The following is a 20,540-nucleotide window of genomic DNA, read 5'->3' as shown; positions in this document are numbered from 1 at the left end:
AAAAGAAGCGGGCCCAATACTGACCCCTGTGGTACCCCACTATGAACTGAGACCCAGTCCGAGTACGTACCATTAATAACCACCCTTTGTTTCCTATCACTGAGCCAGTTTTTAACCCAGTTACACATATTTTCCCCTATCCCCATTATTCTCATTTTATGTACCAACCTTTTGTGTGGCACCGTATCAAAAGCTTTTGAAAAGTCCATATACACAACATCCACTGCATTTCCCTGGTCCAGGCTTGAACTTACCTCTTCATAGAAGCTGATCAAATTAGTTTGACAGGATCGATCCCTCATAAACCCATGTTGATACTCTGTCATAAGGTTATTTTTCTTGAGATACTCCAGTATAGCATCTCTCAAGAAACCCTCAAGGATTTTACCAACCGTAGAGGTTAAACTTACCGGCCTATAATTTCCCGGCTCAGTTTTTGTCCCCTTTTTGAATATTGGCACGACATTTGCTATGCGCCAGTCCTGCGGTACCGACCCTGTTATTAAGGAATCTGAGAAGATTAAAAATAATGGTCTATCTATCACAGAACTCAATTCCTGTAGTACTCTGGGGTGTATGTAATTTTCAAACTTTTAATTTTTATACCCTTAAAACAGATAGTCACACCACACAAATACGTTAATACATAACATTTATTCTATGTCTTCTTTACATCAGCATCTTCTTTCAAACATCCATTCACTTTATTAGGATGTTAGAATTAGAAGGCTTAAAATTTTAGCTGCAAATGTTTTAGTTTTTCAAGGAAATTTACAAAACCTGTTTTTTAAAAAACCTACTCACTTTTGAGGGGCCTAAATGTTGGAAAATATATATTGCATTTGGCATGCTTAGAGGGAATACATTGGCCGAAGGAACATCAGCTCTTAAAACTCATAAGAGACTCATCTGCTGATACCTTTTGATCAGGCATATCCAAGTTTTAAAATTATTTGTTAGGAGAAAATATAGGAGTCTCCATTTATAAAAGGGTCTATAGTTGGTGTCATTCCTTGGGGGGTTGCTAGTTATTGCTGAAATGCATGAATTACTTTAGATTGTCTCTCCAGTAAAGGAGACAAACTCTAGCACAGCGCCACCTATTGGAAGTAGCGATCCTAAAAGTCACAAGTGGATTTTCGACAATCCTTTGCAATATGACTCAGGATATATAAGCCAGATCAGAATCCCAATTTGCAGACACGGTGTTTCGGGGTGCTTGCCCCTCGTCAGTGCAAAGTATGGGGGTGTCTGATCTGGCTCATGAGAAAGCTATGTGGGGACCACGGGGGAACACCACATAGCTTTCTCATGAGCCAGATCAGACACCCCCATACTTTGCACTGACGAGGGGCAAGCACCCCGAAACACCGTGTCTGCAAATTGGGATTCTGATCTGGCTTATATATCCTGAGTCATATTGCAAAGGATTGTCGAAAATCCACTTGTGACTTTTAGGATCGCTACTTCCAATAGGTGGCGCTGTGCTAGAGTTTGTCTCCTTTACTGGAGAGACAATTTGAATATTTCCCAGAGGGGCATTGCAGCTATAAGTCCCCTTACCTGGCAGCCAGACTGGCTTGCAAAGTCTCCTTAAGGAGAATAGTGTTCCCCCGTGGTCCCCACATAGCTTTCTCATGAGCCAGATCAGACACCCCCATACTTTGCACTGACGAGGGGCAAGCACCCCGAAACACCGTGTCTGCAAATTGGGATTCTGATCTGACTTATATATCCTGAGTCATATTGCAAAGGATTGTCGAAAATCCACTTGTGACTTTTAGGATCGCTACTTCCAATAGGTGGCGCTGTGCTAGAGTTTGTCTCCTTTACTGGAGAGACAATTTGAATATTTCCCAGAGGGGCATTGCAGCTATAAGTCCCCTTACCTGGCAGCCAGACTGGCTTGCAAAGTCTCCTTAAGGAGTATAGTGTTCCCCCGTGAATTACTTTAGGACATTCTTTGCGAGATCAGGACATAGCTGCAAACACAGGGATGCTTTTATTGCTTAGTACTAGTAGTAGACAGTTGTAATTTTTTTCCTCCCATACTCAGGGTAATGCCTCAAAACGTTTTAATTTCAGGGACTCTTGTAGAAATCCATGAATGAAAATATGTGTGTGGGTTTTTTGTGTAATAAATAAGGATGGGCAAATAGTGAAATATTCGGGTTCAAATTATTCATCTTGAACATTTTGTACTATTCGTTTCTTCATCATGAATAACAAATTGAATGTAAGTCAAGGGGAAACGCTAATAATTTTCCAGCGGTCTATGCCAGTATGTCTGGTGTGGCTGTAAAAATGCTGTGGAAATGGATGAAATGGTAAAATGGATGAAAAAGTGTTGAAATTGAATGGGAACAGTGTGGGGAAGATGCCTGAATGCATCTCTGAAACACAGGTCACTTCTGTGAATAATGTTTTTAGAGTATTTTGCCATTTTGACGTGCTGTCCCCCACCTATTTATGATAACCAGAGTAAGTAAAGTAGACAGCCATGGGCTGCAGCCCCCAGCTGTGTGTTTTATCTTGGCTGTTTATCATAAATAGAGGCTCCCCCATAGCGTTTATTTTTTAAATATTTAAATAAATTAAAAAAATGACATGGGCATCTGCCCATTTTTTTATTAGCCAGAGCAGATAAAGCAGACAGCTGAAGATGGGTATTCTCAGGCTGGGAAGGTCCATGGTTATTGGGCCCTCCCCAGCCTAAAAATATTAGCCCACAGCCACCCCACAATTGGCGCATGCAGTAGATGTGCCAATTGTGGCACTTTAGCCAGCTTATGCCAATTTCCCTGGTAACAGAACACAGCCTCCAGATGTCTCAGCAGCAGTAACCTTTTAAAGGCTTCTTTAAAGGCTCCTTTAAGATTTGTGGGCCTCACAACTGTCGGATTGCAATGCCACTGTGTTCCACAGTCTGGCAATCTGGAAGTCGAGTCACTGGAGTTCATCCTTGCGGGCTCCCCGCTACTCTGTGTGAATGCTGCCGGATTGCGAGACTGTCGGATTGCTGGACAAGGCTGCACAGCAGTCCAGCTATCGGCCATCGGGTGAAACTTAGTTCACTGAGGACAGTGGGGGAGCCCCCAAGTGTGACCTAACTGCAGGATTACCAGACTGTTGTGCTGCCGTGTCCCGCAATCCGGCAGTGTGGTAGCGGGGTGCACTGGTGGTCACACTTGGTACCGTGGGAACCCTGCTGTGAACTCTGGTGACCTGACTGACATTACCACTTCTCTCAACCAGGTCTCAAGCTGCCCTCAATCTGTCACAGGAGCTGCAGTGATAGGTCACATTTTCCATCGCTGCAGTTCTAGGATGTAGTAGAGCCGGGATCATCGTGGGACATCATGTGCATCACATCGGACCTGTCGGGGTGTTTCAGAGGTTAATAAATTGGTGAAAGAGGGTGTGTGTTTTTATTATTATTTCAAATAAAAGATTTTTATGTTTTTTTCTTTTTACTTCCAGTGTTGGTAATGGGGAGGTAGCTACCTCTCCAATATCAACTCACGGCAAAGATGGTATCGCGGGCGGAGGAGGGGACGCTGCGCTCACCCACTGCTCGGGTCCAGCTGCTGCTGCTTGGTGTCTCGAGCGATGGGCCGGATCCCGGGGACTCGAGCGGCGTTCCTCGCCCGTGAGTGAAAAGGCGAATGGTTTTGGGGATTGATTGTCCGTGACGTCACCCACGGTTGTGGTGAGGTTGGGACACCACCGCTGCTCTGGACGGGGATCCCGGGAGCGATGACAGGGAGCAGCTTGGATGTTGGTTCTTTCCTCCGTGGGTAGGGGGTTGGTTGTCCCGGGGCCCGGTGAGGGGTAGGGATGGATGGCAGGTGGGTTACGGGGCCTGGTGAGGTGCAGTGTTGCGGGGGCAGCGCTGTGCCGCACGGCACAGTGGTACTCACTCAGCCAATGACGAATGCAAAGTCCTTGGTAAAACACACGGCTGGATGGACGGGGCCCACTGACGGCTGCGGTGGTTTCTGCTCCCGCTAGGTTGATGATGACTGTCTTTCCCTGCACCTTTGGTTTGTTTGTGGTACTGATGGCTTCCCACCGGTAACCCGCTCCCCAGCTTGGATGGATGCTGAGGGAGCCCCTTTTGCCCGCAGGCTCTGGCCCTGGGAACTGTAGCCTTGGTGGTGACTGTGTTTCCCTTCACGGTGTGAGCTGTCGCCTTCAATCGGGTCTTGACTGCTGGGAAACCCCGGAGGTTCCCTTCGCTAACGGATTTGACCAGTTTTATGGCGACTCCCAGCCTGGTCGGGGTCCGTAAGCCCTGCCGAATGGTGCTGGCTTCTTTTCGTTCCCCGGTCCGGTATCGGCGGGACACCGCCCGTCCCCGGTCCTTACGGTTCACTCCAATCGGCCTCTCCTGCAGACGGTCACCACCGTCTGCCAACCTTGCTGTAGGTGCCCGGGCCACGTACCCGGACACTGTCAGTCTCCTCTACTACCACTTCACCTCTCAACTCCAAAACTAAACTGACTCCTTTTCCCGCCTCCAGGACTGTGAACTCCTCGGTGGGCGGGGCCAACCGCCTGGCCCACCCTCTGGTGTGGACATCAGCCCCTGGAGGGAGGCAACAAGGATTTGTGTTTGACTTCGGTGTGCCTAGCCGGGGTGTGGGGTGTGTTGTAGTACCTGTGACGTCCGGGCTTGTCCAGGGCGCCACATTCCCCCTTAGTAAAATGCAGACCGTCCGCGGGCTGCCAGTCCATCACCGGTTTTATTTTTGTTTCTGTAGAAAAGGGTAAAACATGTAAAACATAAGCATTTCTTCAATCTTCCCACAACGGGAGGCAAATTCTTAAACGTTACTAAACGGTACATTTTTATTAAAACGGTTACGGCTTCCGCTCTTCTCCCACCCAAACAACTTGGCCCTGATGCTGCCTCTAAGCAAATAGGAAGCACCCCTTGACCCCAGTCCATCACCAGGCTGCCCGCGGGTTCTGTCTCTTTCAGGGGACCTGCGTCCATGGGGACCCCTGAACCCCCGGAGGATCGCCACCGGTTACGGTATTGGCGGGCCTGGGCCATCCCTTTCCTTCAGGCCCATCCTCCCAAATCAGCCTCTCCGGAGGCGGTCACGGTTTCAAGCCAACAGCATTTTTATTTACATTCCACTAAGTTTGTGGTTGCCCTGCAAGTTCTCGGGCTTGTCCGTAAGCAGTTCCTTACGCAAGGATTAAAGACAGTCCCTACGGGGACAACAGTTGCCGGCAACGGCTGGTTCAATCAAAACCTCAATCAGGTTACTTCTTCGGTTGATTCACTTATCATTCTTCTTATCATTTAAAAAAAACTTTCAAGCTGTACTGGTGGTCCCAACGGGGACAACTTCTAACAACGGTGGACCGCTGACTTACTCCAGATCCACGGTGTCGGCCAGGGGAGGGCACTGGGAAGATACTCGGGCCTCTTGACTGCCCCTCAGCTTCGCATCCAGCGCAAACCAACCCCTCTCCCCGCAGTGCCTGGTGTATTGGACCAAGTCCCCCGGCATCAGGTTGCGGCCTGGATGGTCCTCGGGTAGGTGGGCATTGACGTTCCGACGGGCCACAAAGATTTCGGCCTCCAGGCCCGGTTCGTATATGAACCCGTACCCCCGACGGACGTCAAACCTCCTCACTTGTCCTTCATAGAACGGGCCCCGTACCCGGAAGGTGGCCTGACGGAGGCTTTCCTTTTCTTTTATCGTACGGGCTACCAGCTCCGCCTTCCTTCGCTCCCTCTCCGCAATCTCCTGGCCCAGCGGGGTCTGTCCTCTGTCCCAGTAAGGGAGTACTGCGGGCCCCGGCGCACGGGTCGGGCCCCGCGAGACCTCCTTCATGCTGCCCAGGACTGGCATTCTGGGGGGAAGGTCCCGCGGTGTCATGGCCTGGGGTGCTGCCCTGCAGCGACAACCCGGCGCGGCCTCAGCCGAGGCATGGGGGATGGGTACAGGGGTCGTCTCCCGCTGGACCTCCTGCATGGAGCGGTCTGTCGGCACCGGTTCGGGGGAAGTCTCCACAGGTGCCCCTGGTATCTCTCTTCCAACGGCCTCGGACTTCGGCACCTTCCACGGGAGCGGCTCCGGGCAGTCACGGGCCCCGGCACCAGGTCGGTCCGCCTGGGCGGATGGGCGGGGTACCGCTACCGGTGGTGGTGGTAGCGGGCCTAGTGGTGGGGCAGCAGCAGCCAATATGGGTAGCGGGGGAGGTAGCAGGGCGAGCGGGTGTAGACCGGGCCCCTCGGCCGCGATGACCGACCCACTAGGGGTACAGGGGCGTGGGTCACTTACCCTCTCTTCCAAAACTCCCTCCACCTCGCGTCTCCGTATGGCCGCCACCACTTCCGCCATGTCGGCCTCTCACTCCTCCAAGAGGAGTTGCATCCTGATCTGCAGCCGCTGTTGGAGCTGGGCGGTCCGGACCTCCACCCACGCCGCGGTTCCAGGTGCGGGGGCTACGGTGCTGCGGGACGGCTGGTACATTGCTGCGGCGGCCTCTTCCAGGAACCACAAGATGGCCGCAGGGTCCTGGCGTCCCTGCTTTTATAGCCGCGGGCTACATGTTGCCAGACGCCATCCGTCCCCCTAGTCTTTTTCCGGCTCCTCCTCTACAGGGGCGGGGTTTTCAGTTTTCGCGCCTCCACTACTCGGGAAGACGCTCAAGCGGGAACTTTTCGCGCCCAAAATGGCGGCTTCTCAAGATTTTCGGCCGGACGCCTCCGGCGGTCACAAGGCGCACCTCTACCAGACAGCAGAGCGGTAAGATCCTGTTCGTGATGCCAAGTTGTCGCGGGCGGAGGAAGGGACGCTGCGCTCACCCACTGCTCGGGTCCGGCTGCTGCTGCTACTGCTCAGTCGGTGGCTCGAGCGGTGGGCCGGATCCCGGGGACTCGAGCGGCGTTCCTCGCCCGTGAGTGAAAAGGAGAATGGTTTCGGGGATTGATTGTCCGTGACGCCACCCACGGTTGTGGTGAGGTTGTGACACCAGCGCTGCTCTGGACGGGGATCCCGGAAGCGATGACAGGGAGCAGCTTGGATGTTGGTTCCCCCCTCCGTGGGTAGGGGGTTGGTTGTCCCGGGGCCCGGTGAGGGGTAGGGATGGATGGCAGGTGGGTTACGGGGCCTGGTGAGGTGCAGATTCGCGGGGGCAGCACTGTGCCACACAGCACAGTGGTACTCACTCAGCCAATGACGAATGCAAAGTCCTTGGTAAAACACAAGGCTGGATGGACGGGGCCCACTGACGGCTGCGGTGGTTTCTGCTCCCGGTAGGTTGATGGTGACTGTCTTTCCCTGCACCTTTGGTTTGTTTGTGGTACTGATGGCTTCCCACCGGTAACCCGCTCCCCAGCTTGGATGGATGCTGAGGGAGCCCCTTTTGCCCGCAGGCTCTGGCCCTGGGAACTGTAGCCTTGGCGGTGACTGTGTTTCCCTTCACGGAGTGAGCTGTTGCCTTCAATCGGGTCTTGACTGCTGGGAAACCCTGGAGGTTCCCTTCGCTAACGGATTTGACCAGTTTTACGGCGACTTCCAGCCTGGTCGGGGTCCGTAAGCCCTGCCGAATGGTGCTGGCTTCTCTTCGTTCCCCGGTCCGGTACCGGCGGGACACCGCCTGTCCCTGGTCCTTACGATTCACTCCAATCGGCCTCTCCTGCAGACGGTCACCACCGTCTGCCAACCTTGCTGTAGGTGCCCGGGCCACGTACCCGGACACGGTCAGTCTCCTCTACTACCACTTCACCTCTCAACTCCAAAACTAAACTGACTCCTTTTCCTGCCTCCAGGACTGTGAACTCCTTGGTGGGCGGGGCCAACCGCCTGGCCCACCCCCTGGTGTGGACATCAGCCCCTGGAGGGAGGCAACAAGGATTTGTGTTTGACTTCGGTGTGCCTAGCCGGGGTGTGGGGTGTGTTGTTGTAGTACCTGTGACGTCCGGGCTTGTCCAGGGCGCCACAATGGCAGCTGTGATTTTTGACAATCACAGCTGATATGAACCCCATTTATTACCCTGATTGCCACCGCACCAGGGTAATCTGAATGAGCTGGGTACAGCGCCACAATTGGCGTATCTAATGGATGCATAAATTGTGGGCACCTCTGGGCTGCTATTTTTAGGCTGGGGAGCGTCCAATAACCATAGACCTTCCAAGCCTGAGAATACCAGTACCCCGCTGTCTCCATTACCTGTGCTGGTTATCATAAATAGATGGGGTAACCTCACATTATTTTTTCTTCACTGTGCTTGGCAATCACATTAATGCCAGTAGCAAAGATGGTTATGGGATTACTGTGATTGGCAAACAATGCATACTAAACATGTGGGGAGGGGACGCGAAACTCACAAGGCAAATACTAAAATATTCGATGAGTAACAAATACCTTAATATTCTTGCAAGTAGCGAATAGTGCTGAATATATTCGTACATCAGAAGTAACAAAGTGTTTTGCATAGAAATTGGTTTGTTAGACAATTAATTCAAAAACTTGGTTGCTGGCAAACATAGAAAAGGGGTACAGGGGAAAAATTTGTGACATCACATTTTATACAAAGGGCTGCTGAAAATGAGGTATTTTGGGGAAATTTAATTTGTTGTCTACCACAATGCAGTGTGATCTGCAGAACATCTCCCTTCTTCAAACATTTCAACACTTCAATTACTATAGGACTTTGAGGTCTAATGGTAGAAGATGAGGTGTCAGTGTCTGAATAAATTTCCACTTTGGAAGTGGATTCAGTTTTACTACCATAACTACTGGAGCAAAGCAAAGTGTAGGGGCATTGTGGTCCATTTACAAACTGTGAAAAATGGCCATACAGCCATCTGAATTCAGTCTTAGACCACTTTAACACGGCAGTTTTTTGCTCCATATATTGCATCAACTTTGCAATCCAGGATGAGAAATGGAATATAAACACAAAAAAGTGCTAATAACAGAAATTTGATTGCTCACCTAGTAATGATGCTTTGAAGCTAAGTAGAAAGTGTTTTTGGTTTACACTCCAGAAGCCAAACAATTGACCACTGCAGCCAATTCCTTGCCTCTGTGATCGCCTCTTCTTGGATTTAAACAAAGTATTTTGGGGACGAATGGAACTTTGTCACTGTAATTGTGGGTATTTTATTTATTTATTTATTTCATAACAACAAGTTCTTTTTAATTTCGAGTTGTCTTGGAAGTTACTAGGGATTCAACTTCCATGTAGCTTTTATATTCTACCTTATGATTTCCAGAAGAAGCTTGTGTTCGTTTTATTTTTAAGACACAAAAATTTATAGCAAAATCAGTGGAAGTATGTGGTCTGCATGGGTTCCCAGCCTACAGGTCACAAGTCCAGACAACGAACCAAGAGCAGTCATTCCATTTAGCATGCCAGGGTGTCCGGAGTCAATCCCTTACCCAGAACTACTGCCCCATCACATTCTAAACTTGGCGTAGTTGGCAGGATCAATCCTCACCATCGGAGGATACAGATTTTGCAGGAAAGGGGTGCGGAACATTAAAGATGGAGAATGTTGTGTGGTCGAAGATGGTGCTGAGCATAGGCTCTAAGATGGTGGATGGTGGCTCAGCTCCGAAAGAGAACTCTGTCCATCATGGGCTTTAGAGAAGTGGAAGGGAACAAAGATCTGTCCAGTCCTTGAGAAGCTAAGCCCATCAACAGAGATGGGCCAGATGGGCCTGGAGATGCCAGCCCAGATGACGAGTGACCACCTCTGTTGGATGAAGTTGAAGTAGAAGGTCTGCCCATTGCAGATTGACAGCGTAGAACAGACAGAGACCTAGAGTAAATGGGAATCAACCCCACCCTGTCAGAGGTGGCTCTATTCAACTGACCATGGGTGAGTCGGACAGCGTTGTTTTGTGAGGAGAAGACGGAAGAAGAATTTTGGCCTTTGGGCACAATGTTGGACATTCAGCACAGGACATGTTGATTTCTAAAATTAACTGTTGGTCTCCTTGTGAGTATAAGTCATCATATGGTCCTGGCCAGTCGATGTCACCGACAATATGCAACTTGCATGGGTTCCCAGCTCGCATGGTACAAGTCCAGATACCCAGCCAGAACCAGTAATTCTATGTAGCAAGCCAGGGTATCGTAGTCAATACCCCAGCCATGACTATCACACTGCGACACTCTACACTTGCACTTTAAACAATGCAAATAGGAACTATTTACACAAATATTTGCAGTCTTTGGTCTTGCTACTCTCCCTGATCTGCCTTAGCTTGTATCACCACCATGCAACTGTGATGCCCTGGGCAAGCCAGGGGTCACAGGTCACAACACCACCACACCCTACACCCCAGATAGGTACACCTAAGCTAACCAAAAATCCTTGTTGCCTTCCTCCAGGGGCTGTTGTCCACACCCACACCAGGGGGTGGGCCAGGCGGTTGGCTCCGCTCACCGAGGAGTTCACAGCCCTGGAGGCGGGAAAACCAGGCAGATTAGTTTGTGAGTTCAAAGTGAAAGGAAGTGGTAGAGGAGCAAGTGAGAGGAGTAAAGTGGAAAAGACAGTAACAGTTGAGAAAGCCTGAAGTTGGTCCGGGTGTGTGCCCCGGACCGAGACAGCAAGGTCAGCAGACGGCGGTGACTGTCTGCAGGAGAGGCTGCTTGGAGGTTGCTGGAAGGACCGTGGACGGGTGGTGGCCCGGCGGTACTGGAGCGGTATACGAAGAGCAGTCAGCACCATTGGCAGGGGCCTTTCGGATCCCGGCAAGGCTAGGAGTCGCCGTGAATTTGCCAAATCCGTCAGTGAAGGGGACCTCTGGGTCTCCCAACAACCAAGTCCCGATTGAAGGCAACAGTCCAACCGTTAGAGAGAGACACCGCCACCGCCAAGGCACCAGTTTCCCAGGGCCAGCGCCTGCGGGCAAAGAGGGGCTCCTCCGGCACATATCCAACCCAGGGAGCGGGTTACCGGTGGGAACCCATCGCTACCAACATTTCATTAGGTGCAGGAAAAGGGACCGTCACCGTCAACTACTGGGGAAAGCAACAGCAGCCGTCCGTGGGAACCGTCTTTCCAGCCGTGTGTTTTACCGAGAACTGTGTCACCGTCTCAGGCTGAGTGAGTACCACAGTGCCGTGAGGCACAGCGCTTCCCCCGCGTCCCTGCACCCCACCAAGCCCTGCACCGGCCCTGCCATCCAGCATCCCCCACCTCATCACTGGGCCCCGGGACAACCACCCCCTACCCACGGAGGGGAGAACTAACAACTTTGCTGCTCCTTGTCACCGCTCCCGGGATCCCCATACAGAGCAGCGGTGGTGTCCATACAATCACCACAACCGTGGGTGGCGTCACGGACAATAAACTATCCCAAAAACCAAACCCCTTTCACTCACGAGCGAAGAGTGCCGCTCGAGTCCCCGGGATCCGGCCCATCGCTCGAGCCACCGAGCAGCAGCAGGCCGCAGCAGCAGCAGCAACGGGACCCGAGCAGTGGGAGAGCGCGGCGTCCCCTCCTCCGCCCGCGACAACTTGGCGTCACGAACAGGATCTTACCGCTCTGCCGTTGGGTAGAGGTGCGCCTTGTTACCGCCGGAGGTGTCCGGCCGAAAAATTTCGGAAGTCGCCATCTTTGGCGCGAAGAGTTCCCGCTCGAGCGTCTTCTCGAGTAGCGGAGGCGCGAAGGCCAAAACCCCGCCCCGATAGAGGAGGGGCCGGAAAGAGGCTAAGGGGGACGAAATGGTGACTGGTCGCATGTAGCCTCGGCTATAGAAGCAGGGACGCCAGGACCCTGCGGCCATTGACTGGTTCCTGGAAGAGGCCGCTGCTAAAGATGCTGAGTCTGACCAACAACACCGTGGTCCCCGCGCCTGGCCCCGCAGCGTGGGTGGAAGTCCGGACCGTCCAGCTAAGCAGCCGTCTGCAGGTCCGCATGCAGCTCCTCCTGGAGGAGTGGGAGGCCGACATGGCGGAAGTGGTGGCGGCCATACGGAGACGCGAGGTGGAGGGAGTCTTGGAAGGGAGGGTAAGTGACCCACGCCCCTGTACCCCTAGTGGGTCGGTCATCGCGGTTGAGGGACCCGGTCCATACCCGCTTGCCCTGCTACCTCCCCCGCTACCCGTGTTGGCTGCTGCTGCCCCGCCACTAGGCCCGCTACCACCACCACCGGTAGCGGTACCCTGCCAATCCGCCCCAGCGGACCGACCTGCAGCAGAAGCTCGTGACCGCCCTGATCCGCTTCCATGGAAGAAGCCGAAGGCTGAGGCCGTCAGCAAAGATGCACCGGAGGCACGGCGGGGATGCAGCTGTCAGGAGGCAGAGCAGGCCATGTCACAGCGGGGTCCCTCATTACTGAAGGTGCCGGTCGTAGCCGACACGGAGGGACTCTGGCTGGGTCCGTCCCCCGCACACGCTGAACCGGAGCAAACAGAAAGTGCTCCCGGCTGGGAGCGGCGGCAACGGCAGCTGCGCAGGGAGATCGATGCCCGAGAGGGGTGTAGAGCGGATGTGCATGCCCGCATGAATATGGAGGAAGATCACCCGCAGCGAGCTACCATCGGGGTCCACAGCGGTGCACCATGTGAAGGTGGCACTAGAGCCCCGCGATTGAGGATGGACTGCTAAGCCGGCGGTCCTCCGCCTAAAAGTTGTCCCCGTTGGGGCCACCTATGTGTGTGTTTAAAAGTGTTGAAAGTTTTTGAAATGATGACAAATGTAAAAATGATTACCGAACAGTCACCTGATTGCAACCGTGATTGGAACCGGCCGTTGCTGGCATTGTTGTCCCCGTGGGGACCATCTACAGTTTATGCATAGGAACTCCTATGGACAAGCCCGTGAACTTGCAGGGCAACCACAAACATTAGTGGCTTGTAAATAAAATCTGTTGTTGCAGCTAACCGTTACCGCCTCCGGAGAGGCAGGTTGGAGGGAGGGCCCGCAGTGGAGCAGGCTGGGGCACAGCCACCACAGGAACCGGTGGCTACCCTCTGGAGGGGAAGGACAGATCCCGCTCGGGTAACTGGTTCAGGACTGGGGTCAAGGGGTGCTACCTGGGTTTTAGGGGCAGCATCAGGGCCAGGTTACTTGGGTGGGAGAGAGCGGCAGCCGCAACCGTTTAAAATGTTGGTAACGTTTAAGAGATGAACCTCCCGATGTGGGATGAAGTTATTTTATTTGTATGTCATGTCTTTTTATATCTTTCCAGAAAATAAAACCGGTGTTGGACGGGCAGCCCGCGGACGGTCTGCATTTTGCTAAGGGGGAATGTGACGCCCTGGGCAAGCCAGGGGTCACAGGTCACAACACCACCACACCCTACACCCCAGATAGGTACACCTAAGCTAACCAAAAATCCTTGTTGCCTTCCTCCAGGGGCTGTTGTCCACACCAGGGGGTGGGCCAGGCGGTTGGCTCCACCCACCGAGGAGTTCACAGCCCTGGAGGCAGGAAAACCAGGCAGATTAGTTTGTGAGTTCAAAGTGAAAGGAAGTGGTAGAGGAGCAAGTGAGAGGAGTAAAGTGGAAGAGACAGTAACAGTTGAGAAAGCCTGAAGTTGGTCCGGGTGTGTGCCCCGGACTGAGACAGCAAGGTCAGCAGACGGCGGTGACTGTCTGCAGGAGAGGCTGCTTGGAGGTTGCCGGAAGGACCGTGGACGGGTGGTGGCCCGGCGGTACCGGAGCGGTATACGAAGAGCAGTCACCACCATTGGCAGGGGCCTTTCGGATCCCGGCAAGGCTAGGAGTCGCCGTGAATTTGCCAAATCCGTCAGTGAAGGGGACCTCTGGGTCTCCCAACAACCAAGTCCCGATTGAAGGCAACAGTCCGACCGTTAGAGAGAGACACCGCCACCGCCAGGGCACCAGTTTCTCAGGGCCAGCGCCTGCGGGCAAAGTAGGGCTCCTCCGGCCCATAACCAAGTCGGGGAGCGGATTACCGGTGGGAACCCATTGCTACCATCAACATCTTAGGTGCAGGAAAAGGGACCATCACCGTCAACTACTGGGGAAAAGCAACTGCAGCCGTCCGTGGGAACCGTCTTTCCAACCGTGTGTTTTACCGAGAACTGTGTCCCCGTCTCAGGCTGAGTGAGTACCACAGTGCCGTGAGGCACAGCGCTGCTCCCACGTCCCTGCACCCCACCAAGCCCTGCACCGGCCCTGCCATCCAGCATCCCCCACCTCATCACTGGGCCCCGGGACAACCACCCCCTACCCACGGAGGGGAGAACTAACAACTTTGCTGCTCCCTGTCACCGCTCCCGGGATCCCCATACAGAGCAGCGGTGGTGTCCAAACAATCAACACAACCGTGGGTGGTGTCACGGACAATAAACTATCCCAAAAACCAAATCCTTTTCACTCACGGGCGAGGAGCGCCGCTCGAGTCCCCGGGATCCGGCCCATCGCTCGAGCCACCGAGCAGCAGCAGGCCGCAGCAGCAGCGGCAGCCGGACCCGAGCAGTGGGAGAGCGCGGCGTCCCCTCCTCCGCCCGCGACACAACAACCAGATTAATTAATTGTTTCCACTAAAAGTCTCAGCTTCCTCCATGATGCTTGCTATTACACTGGTACTTTGTATGAGCATTCTCTTTTTCCGGGCTTCATGCCCCCACAACTAGACACCTCATGTCCTCGCCAATACCTTTATGGTCCTCTCCTGAGCCACAGTCTTTTCCACCTGACTTTTGCCCAATAGCTACTTCAGGTATAACTATCTGCTTCTCGTATGCATCTGACTGGTTCTAACCTGGCTTTGGCTACTTCAGGCAGCACACACTTGTATTCTCCCTTTCAATAGCTCTGCTCATCCAGACTTTAGCTATTACAGCTAATTCAAGCAGCAGGCATTCACCTCCTCCCTTGGTTCCTTTATCCTCTCAGGTGGACACTCTTAAACTGGGCTGTATTTTTATCCTCTCTTTCACAGGCAGTCTCCTACATGATATTAGCACAGAACAAAACTGTCCCCTGTGCAGCACACAGCTCAAAATGTGTAAGTCAAAGCTTCAGTAACTCTGCTTCTTTTTCTGAGAGTTCTAATGGGTAATGTCTCTCCTTGTGGAGAGTGACATGCCTGACATACCAGTGTAAGGAGACTTACAGCCCATACAGTGCTCCTCTTGGAAATTAAATATGCAAATGGTCTATTCAGAGAGGACTTAAACTTTAGTTACATCTAATAAAAATAGTAATCCTATAAGAGATTAACTGTTTAACAAGACTAGCCATATGACCTAGGATAAAAGTCAAACCAGAATCTCTATTTACAGACACATGTTCCAGGGTGTGGCCCCTCCTCAGTGAAAAGCATGAGATCTGATTTTGGTTTATGAGAGGCTTCTGACTGACGTCTAAGGGATAACATCTGTCCTTGTGGAGAGTGACATGCCTATTTAAGAAGACTTTTAGGTCATGCAATGCTCTTCTGGGAAATTAAATATGCAAATTGCCTTTTCAAAGAGGAAGAGGACTTGAACTCTAGCTCCACCTGTTGGAATTAGCAATACTAAAAGTCAATCTTGACTCTTTAACAAGGCTTGTGTCACGCTCACGGGATCCCGTCGCCACCTGTCACTCACCGCTCCGGTCCCCGGTCCCCCTGTCCGCAGCTGCACCTCTCGCTCCCCCTCCTGTGTGTCCTCCATGCCTCCCGTCCGCCGGTCCTCACGTCCCGCTGCAACCCGGGACTCTGTGTCTGGCTCCCCTGCATCTCCTCCACCTTCCTCTCTGCTTCCTGCACTGGTCTCCGGCACTCGGGCCTCGCCCATGTGCATTAGGGCGCGGGCGCGTTCACTCACCTCTTCTTAAAGGGCCAGCATCACTGGAACAGGATATGGCTGATTACAGGTACAGGGTATATAAGACTTTCTTTTCCATGTGGGCGGTTCCTGTTCAACGTGTTACTGTAGCTAGGTGTTCAGGTCCCTCTGTGCTTTGTACCCAGGTTAATCCTGTCTCTTCCGCAGTGCCCGTCTCCCGTCCTGAATGTGTCCAGCTTGCGGGTGTCCCAGGAGTTGCCCCGGTGACTATCTGCTATGGATCTCGCCATCTTCCGTCAGCCTGTACCCGTCACCGATCCTGGACTTCACCTGGTTGCTTCAGCCTGCACGTCTCGTTGGACCCGGACACCGTCTGCTGTTTCCACTTGGCACCTGTACCCGGTTCCAGTCACCCATCCTGCATACGGTTCCGTGGAATTAGACTCATATCCCGTATAGACTTCTGAAGGACCCGTAATCCGAACTCCCTTGTGTTCCGGCCAACGTGTGTCGCGGGCGGGGGGTGCGCTGCTCGACCGCGCTTGCGGCTCGGGTCCGGCTGCTGCTGCTGCTCGGTGGCTCGAGCGGTGGGCCGGATCTGGGGACTCGAGCGGCGCTCCTCGTCCGTGAGTGAAAGGGGTGGCCTGTTGGGGTTTGGGATGTCGGTTTGTGACGCCACCCACGGTGTGTGGTGAGGTTGGGGCACCACCGCTGCTCTGTACGGAGATCCAGGGAGCAATGACAGGGAGCAGCTGGGATGTTTCTCTCCCCTCCATGGGTAGGGGGATTTTGGTAATCCCGGGGCACGGAGTTGTTGTGAGGTGGATTGCGGGGCTTGGCCAGGTGCAGGGTCGCGGGGGCAGCGCTGTGCCAGACAGCACGGTGGTACTTACTCAGCCAGTAATGTACACGGAGTCTCTGGTAAAACAAACGGCTGGATGGACGAGTCCCACAGACGGCTGCGACGGTCACTCCCGGTAGGTTGGCGATAACTGTCTCTCCCTGCACCGGTGTTGTGTTCTCGGCCCCGATGGCTTCCCCTCGGTAACCCGCTCCCCAGCGGTATATTTGCCTTGAGGAGCCCCTTTTGCCCGCGGGCGCTGGCCCTGGTAACTCTAGCTGTGGCGGTAGCTGTATTTCCCTTCACGGTTGAGCGGTTCCCTTCAGTCGGGTCTTTACTGCTGGGAAAACCCGGAGGTTCCCATTGCTGACGGATTTGACCGGTTTAACGGTGACTCCAAGCCTGGTCGGGGTCCGTAGGCCCTGCCGAATGGTGCTGGCTTCTCTCTGCTCCCCGGTCCGGTACCGGCGGGCCACCGCCCGTCCCCGATCCTTACTGTTGTGCGTCAATCGGCCTCGCCTGCAGACGGTCATCACCATCTGCCAACCTTGCTGTTTCTGTGCCCGGGCCACGTACCTGGACACGGCCAGTCAGCTCCTCTACTACTACTTCACTCCTCTCCAAACTGTTCTCCACTCAACTGCTCTCAACTCCCTTCCTTTTTCCCGCCTCCAGGACTGTGAACTTCTCGGTGGGTGGAGCCAACCGCCTGGCTCCACCCCACCTGGTGTGGACATCAGCCCCTGGAGGGAGGCAACAAGGATTTTGTGTGTGCGGCTGATGTGCCTAACCGGGGTGTGGGGTGTGTTGTTGCAGTACCTGTGACGTCCTGGCTTGTCCAGGGCACCACACATGCATCTAGGCCCTCTGGAGAGGTGATCGGACAGTCCCTGTATAGGGGTTCACTCCTGGTTGCCTCTCTGGGGGAGTCCGGTGCTCGGTCCCGTGGATCCACCCCCAGGACGTTACACCTTGCCACATGACTTAGGATAAAAGTCAAATCAGAATATCTATTTACCGACCCATGATTCCGGGTATGGCTCCTCCTCAGTGCGAAGCAAAAGATCTGATTTTGCTATATAACAGGCTTCTGATTGAGGGAGTAGCATCTCTCATTCTGGAGAGTGACATGTTTATTTAAGGAGACCTATAGGCCAAGCAAAGCTCCTCTCGGAAATTAAATATGCAAATTGCCTTTTCAGAGAGAAAGAGGATTTGAACTCTAGTGATACCAATTGTAAGTAGCAATCCTAAAAGTCAATCTCGACTCTTTAACAAGTCTTGCCTCATGACTTAAGATAAACGTCAAACCACAATCTTTATATGCAGACACATGTTTCAGGGTATTTCCGCTTATCAGTGCAAAGCATGAGATGTTATTTGGCTGTAGGAGAGGCTTCTGACTGGGGTCAAAGGGGTAACATCTCTCCTCTGCAGAGTGACATGTGTGACGCCCTGGACTAGCCAGGTAGTCACAAGCACAACATCACACACACCCCCTCCCCTGGATAGTCTACATCAGTCAAACAAAATCCTTGTTGCTACCCTCTAGGCTTGATGTCCACACCAGGTGGGGAGGAGCCAGGCGGTTGGCCCCAACCACCGAGGCGCTCACAGGCCTGGAGGCGGGAAAAAGTTAGTTAGTACAGTTTGGAGTTGGAAGTGAGTGGAGAACTGCTAGTGTCTGGGTCAGAGCCCAGGCACTGCCAGCAAGGTTGGCAGACGGTGGTGGCCGTCTGCAGGAGGTGGTACAAGTCAGCGGAACCGTAGGACCGGGGATGGGCGGTGGCCCGCCGGTACTGAGCCGGGGAGCAGAGTTGTACCAAGCACACCAAGGCAGGGCCATCGGACCCCGACTAGGCTAGATGCCGCCGAAAAGGTCAAATCCGAGAGTGACCGAAACCCCAGGGGTTCCCTAACACCCAAGTCCCGACAGAAGGCAACCGTCCACACAGTGAGGATAAAAAGCCACCCCCATAGGCTAGAGATCCAAGGGCCAGCGCCTGCGGGCAAAACGGGCTCCTTCGGTACATACACGCTGGGAAGCGGACTACCGTTGGGAAACCATCAGAGTCAATACATTCTACAAAGGTGCAGGGAAAGACAGCCACCATCAACCTGTCTGGGGAGAGCAAAGACACTGCAGCCGGCTGCGGGACCCGTCCATCCAGCCGTTTGGTTTACCAGAGACTCTGTGAATCTGTGCCTGAGTGAGTACAACAGTGCCATCCGGCACCGCGCCGCGCTGCCCCTGCAACCCTGCACCCCAGCTACCCTGCCTCCCCGTACCACCACCGGGCCCCGGGATCACCGACCCCTACCCACGGAGGGGGAACCAACATCCTAGCTGCTCCCTGCCATCGCTCCCGGGATCCCCGTTACCAGCAGCGGTGGTGCCCATCATCACCACGACCCGTGGGTGGCATCACGAACTATCTCCCCAAACAAACCGCCCCCTTTTCACTCGTGGGCGAGGAGCACTGCTCAAGTCCCAGGGTCCGGCCCACCACTCGAGCCACCGAGCAGCAGAAGCCCCGAACCCGAGCGTAGCGAGCGCGGCCCCTCCGCCCGCGACACATGCATTCTCTATGCACTGACTGACAAAATCTAGGAAGGAACCAAGCCTATAAGTAACCTCTTTCTGTCACTCCCTCTGTCTGTCTGTCCAGCACTTCACATCAGGACAACAGCCAGAATTTAACCCAAAGGTAGCTGCAGTACGAACATGACTGACTTGCAACACACATATAATGCATTACTGAAACATAAATAGACATTTGAAGCATAGACAAGTGCAGTGAACATAAGTCCATTTAAGCCCTGGAAACGCACAAACCTCACAAGCTATTATCTTCTCTGTCAGTGCTATGGTCTAGTAATAAAATATGAGGCATAGAAAAACATTTCCCAGGTCCATCAATACATTGCAAATGGCAAAAACACATTTCTTACCTAAGAGAATAAGGAGAACTCCCAAAGTCCTTTATAAATCTGCAAGAACGCACAATCTTACCTTCTATATCCTCCATGGTTTTTTGTTTGCATTGAACTTCCATCATATATTTGGAAATCCTGAGGGAACCTACAGCTAAGAGCGTGAGGGCAGTAAGACATGACCAGATGAACTTAGCTTTTTGTGCGAGTGAAGTGTATCATCTATTATTAAAGTTTCTCTAAAAGTAAACAGAAGGTTGAACAGGAATTTAACAAGGGATTGAAAAAGTGATAGTATTTCCTTTAAGAAATAAAGGCAGGAAACAAATACAAACGTGAAAAATAAATGAAAAGCTGAATGCCAGAACAGAGTGAATAATTCATGACAAATGTAGAAAAGGATGGCAGACAATTGTAAGGGTTTACTGGCAGCAAGTAAAGAGAAAAATATATATTTTCTCATTACTGTCACATTATATCCTATATACTTACCACATGGGCATCATAGTTGTATATATTGATCAATACTACATCCAAAATTAAAAGGCCGAGTTAGCACGGAGTCTGCCACCTTCTTACAAGAATTAAAAGAGTGGTCCGACACCTAAAATGCATTTTCTAACTATCTACCTTTACCCCCTAACCACTTTGTAATAATCTGTATTATACAATTCCTTACACTGCTTCCCTATCTATCAAAACCCTAAAGGTGTTTTTTTACAGCAATTCCTGTAATGTTTCATTTCAGAAGAGTCTCAAATGTGACAACACAGTAGGCTGGAGCTGCACTCACTCTCCACAGTGTCCATCACCCCTCCTGGAACAGATGTCACCGAGGTACTATTTTCTTGCATCGCTGCTCCCTGAGGATGTCCTGGATCCTGAATCATGGGTGATGTTACTCATCTTACTCATCAAATGAGAATAATGGGGATAGGGGAAAATATGTGTAACTGGGTTAAAAACTGGCTCAGTGATAGGAAACAAAGGGTGGTTATTAATGGTACGTACTCGGACTGGGTCTCAGTTCATAGT

At 52.6% G+C, this 20,540-nt stretch overlaps 1 protein-coding gene across 1 annotated transcript in view; it reads right to left on the bottom strand.

Moving 5' to 3' along the window:
- The window catches only part of VILL (villin like), a 263,612-nt gene extending 243,914 nt beyond the window's left edge, over nt 1-19,698 (bottom strand). The window contains exon 1 of the mRNA XM_075315393.1: nt 19,585-19,698. Coding sequence (XP_075171508.1) covers nt 19,585-19,685 — 101 coding nt within the window. The 5' untranslated portion in view covers nt 19,686-19,698. The remainder of the gene's footprint in view (nt 1-19,584) is intronic.
- Nucleotides 19,699-20,540: the final 842 nt, after the last annotated feature.

The sequence above is a fragment of the Anomaloglossus baeobatrachus genome, chromosome 6, assembly GCF_048569485.1.
Source record: "Anomaloglossus baeobatrachus isolate aAnoBae1 chromosome 6, aAnoBae1.hap1, whole genome shotgun sequence".
Taxonomy (NCBI): domain Eukaryota; kingdom Metazoa; phylum Chordata; class Amphibia; order Anura; family Aromobatidae; genus Anomaloglossus; species Anomaloglossus baeobatrachus.
This window is presented reverse-complemented; position numbering and strand designations above follow the sequence as displayed.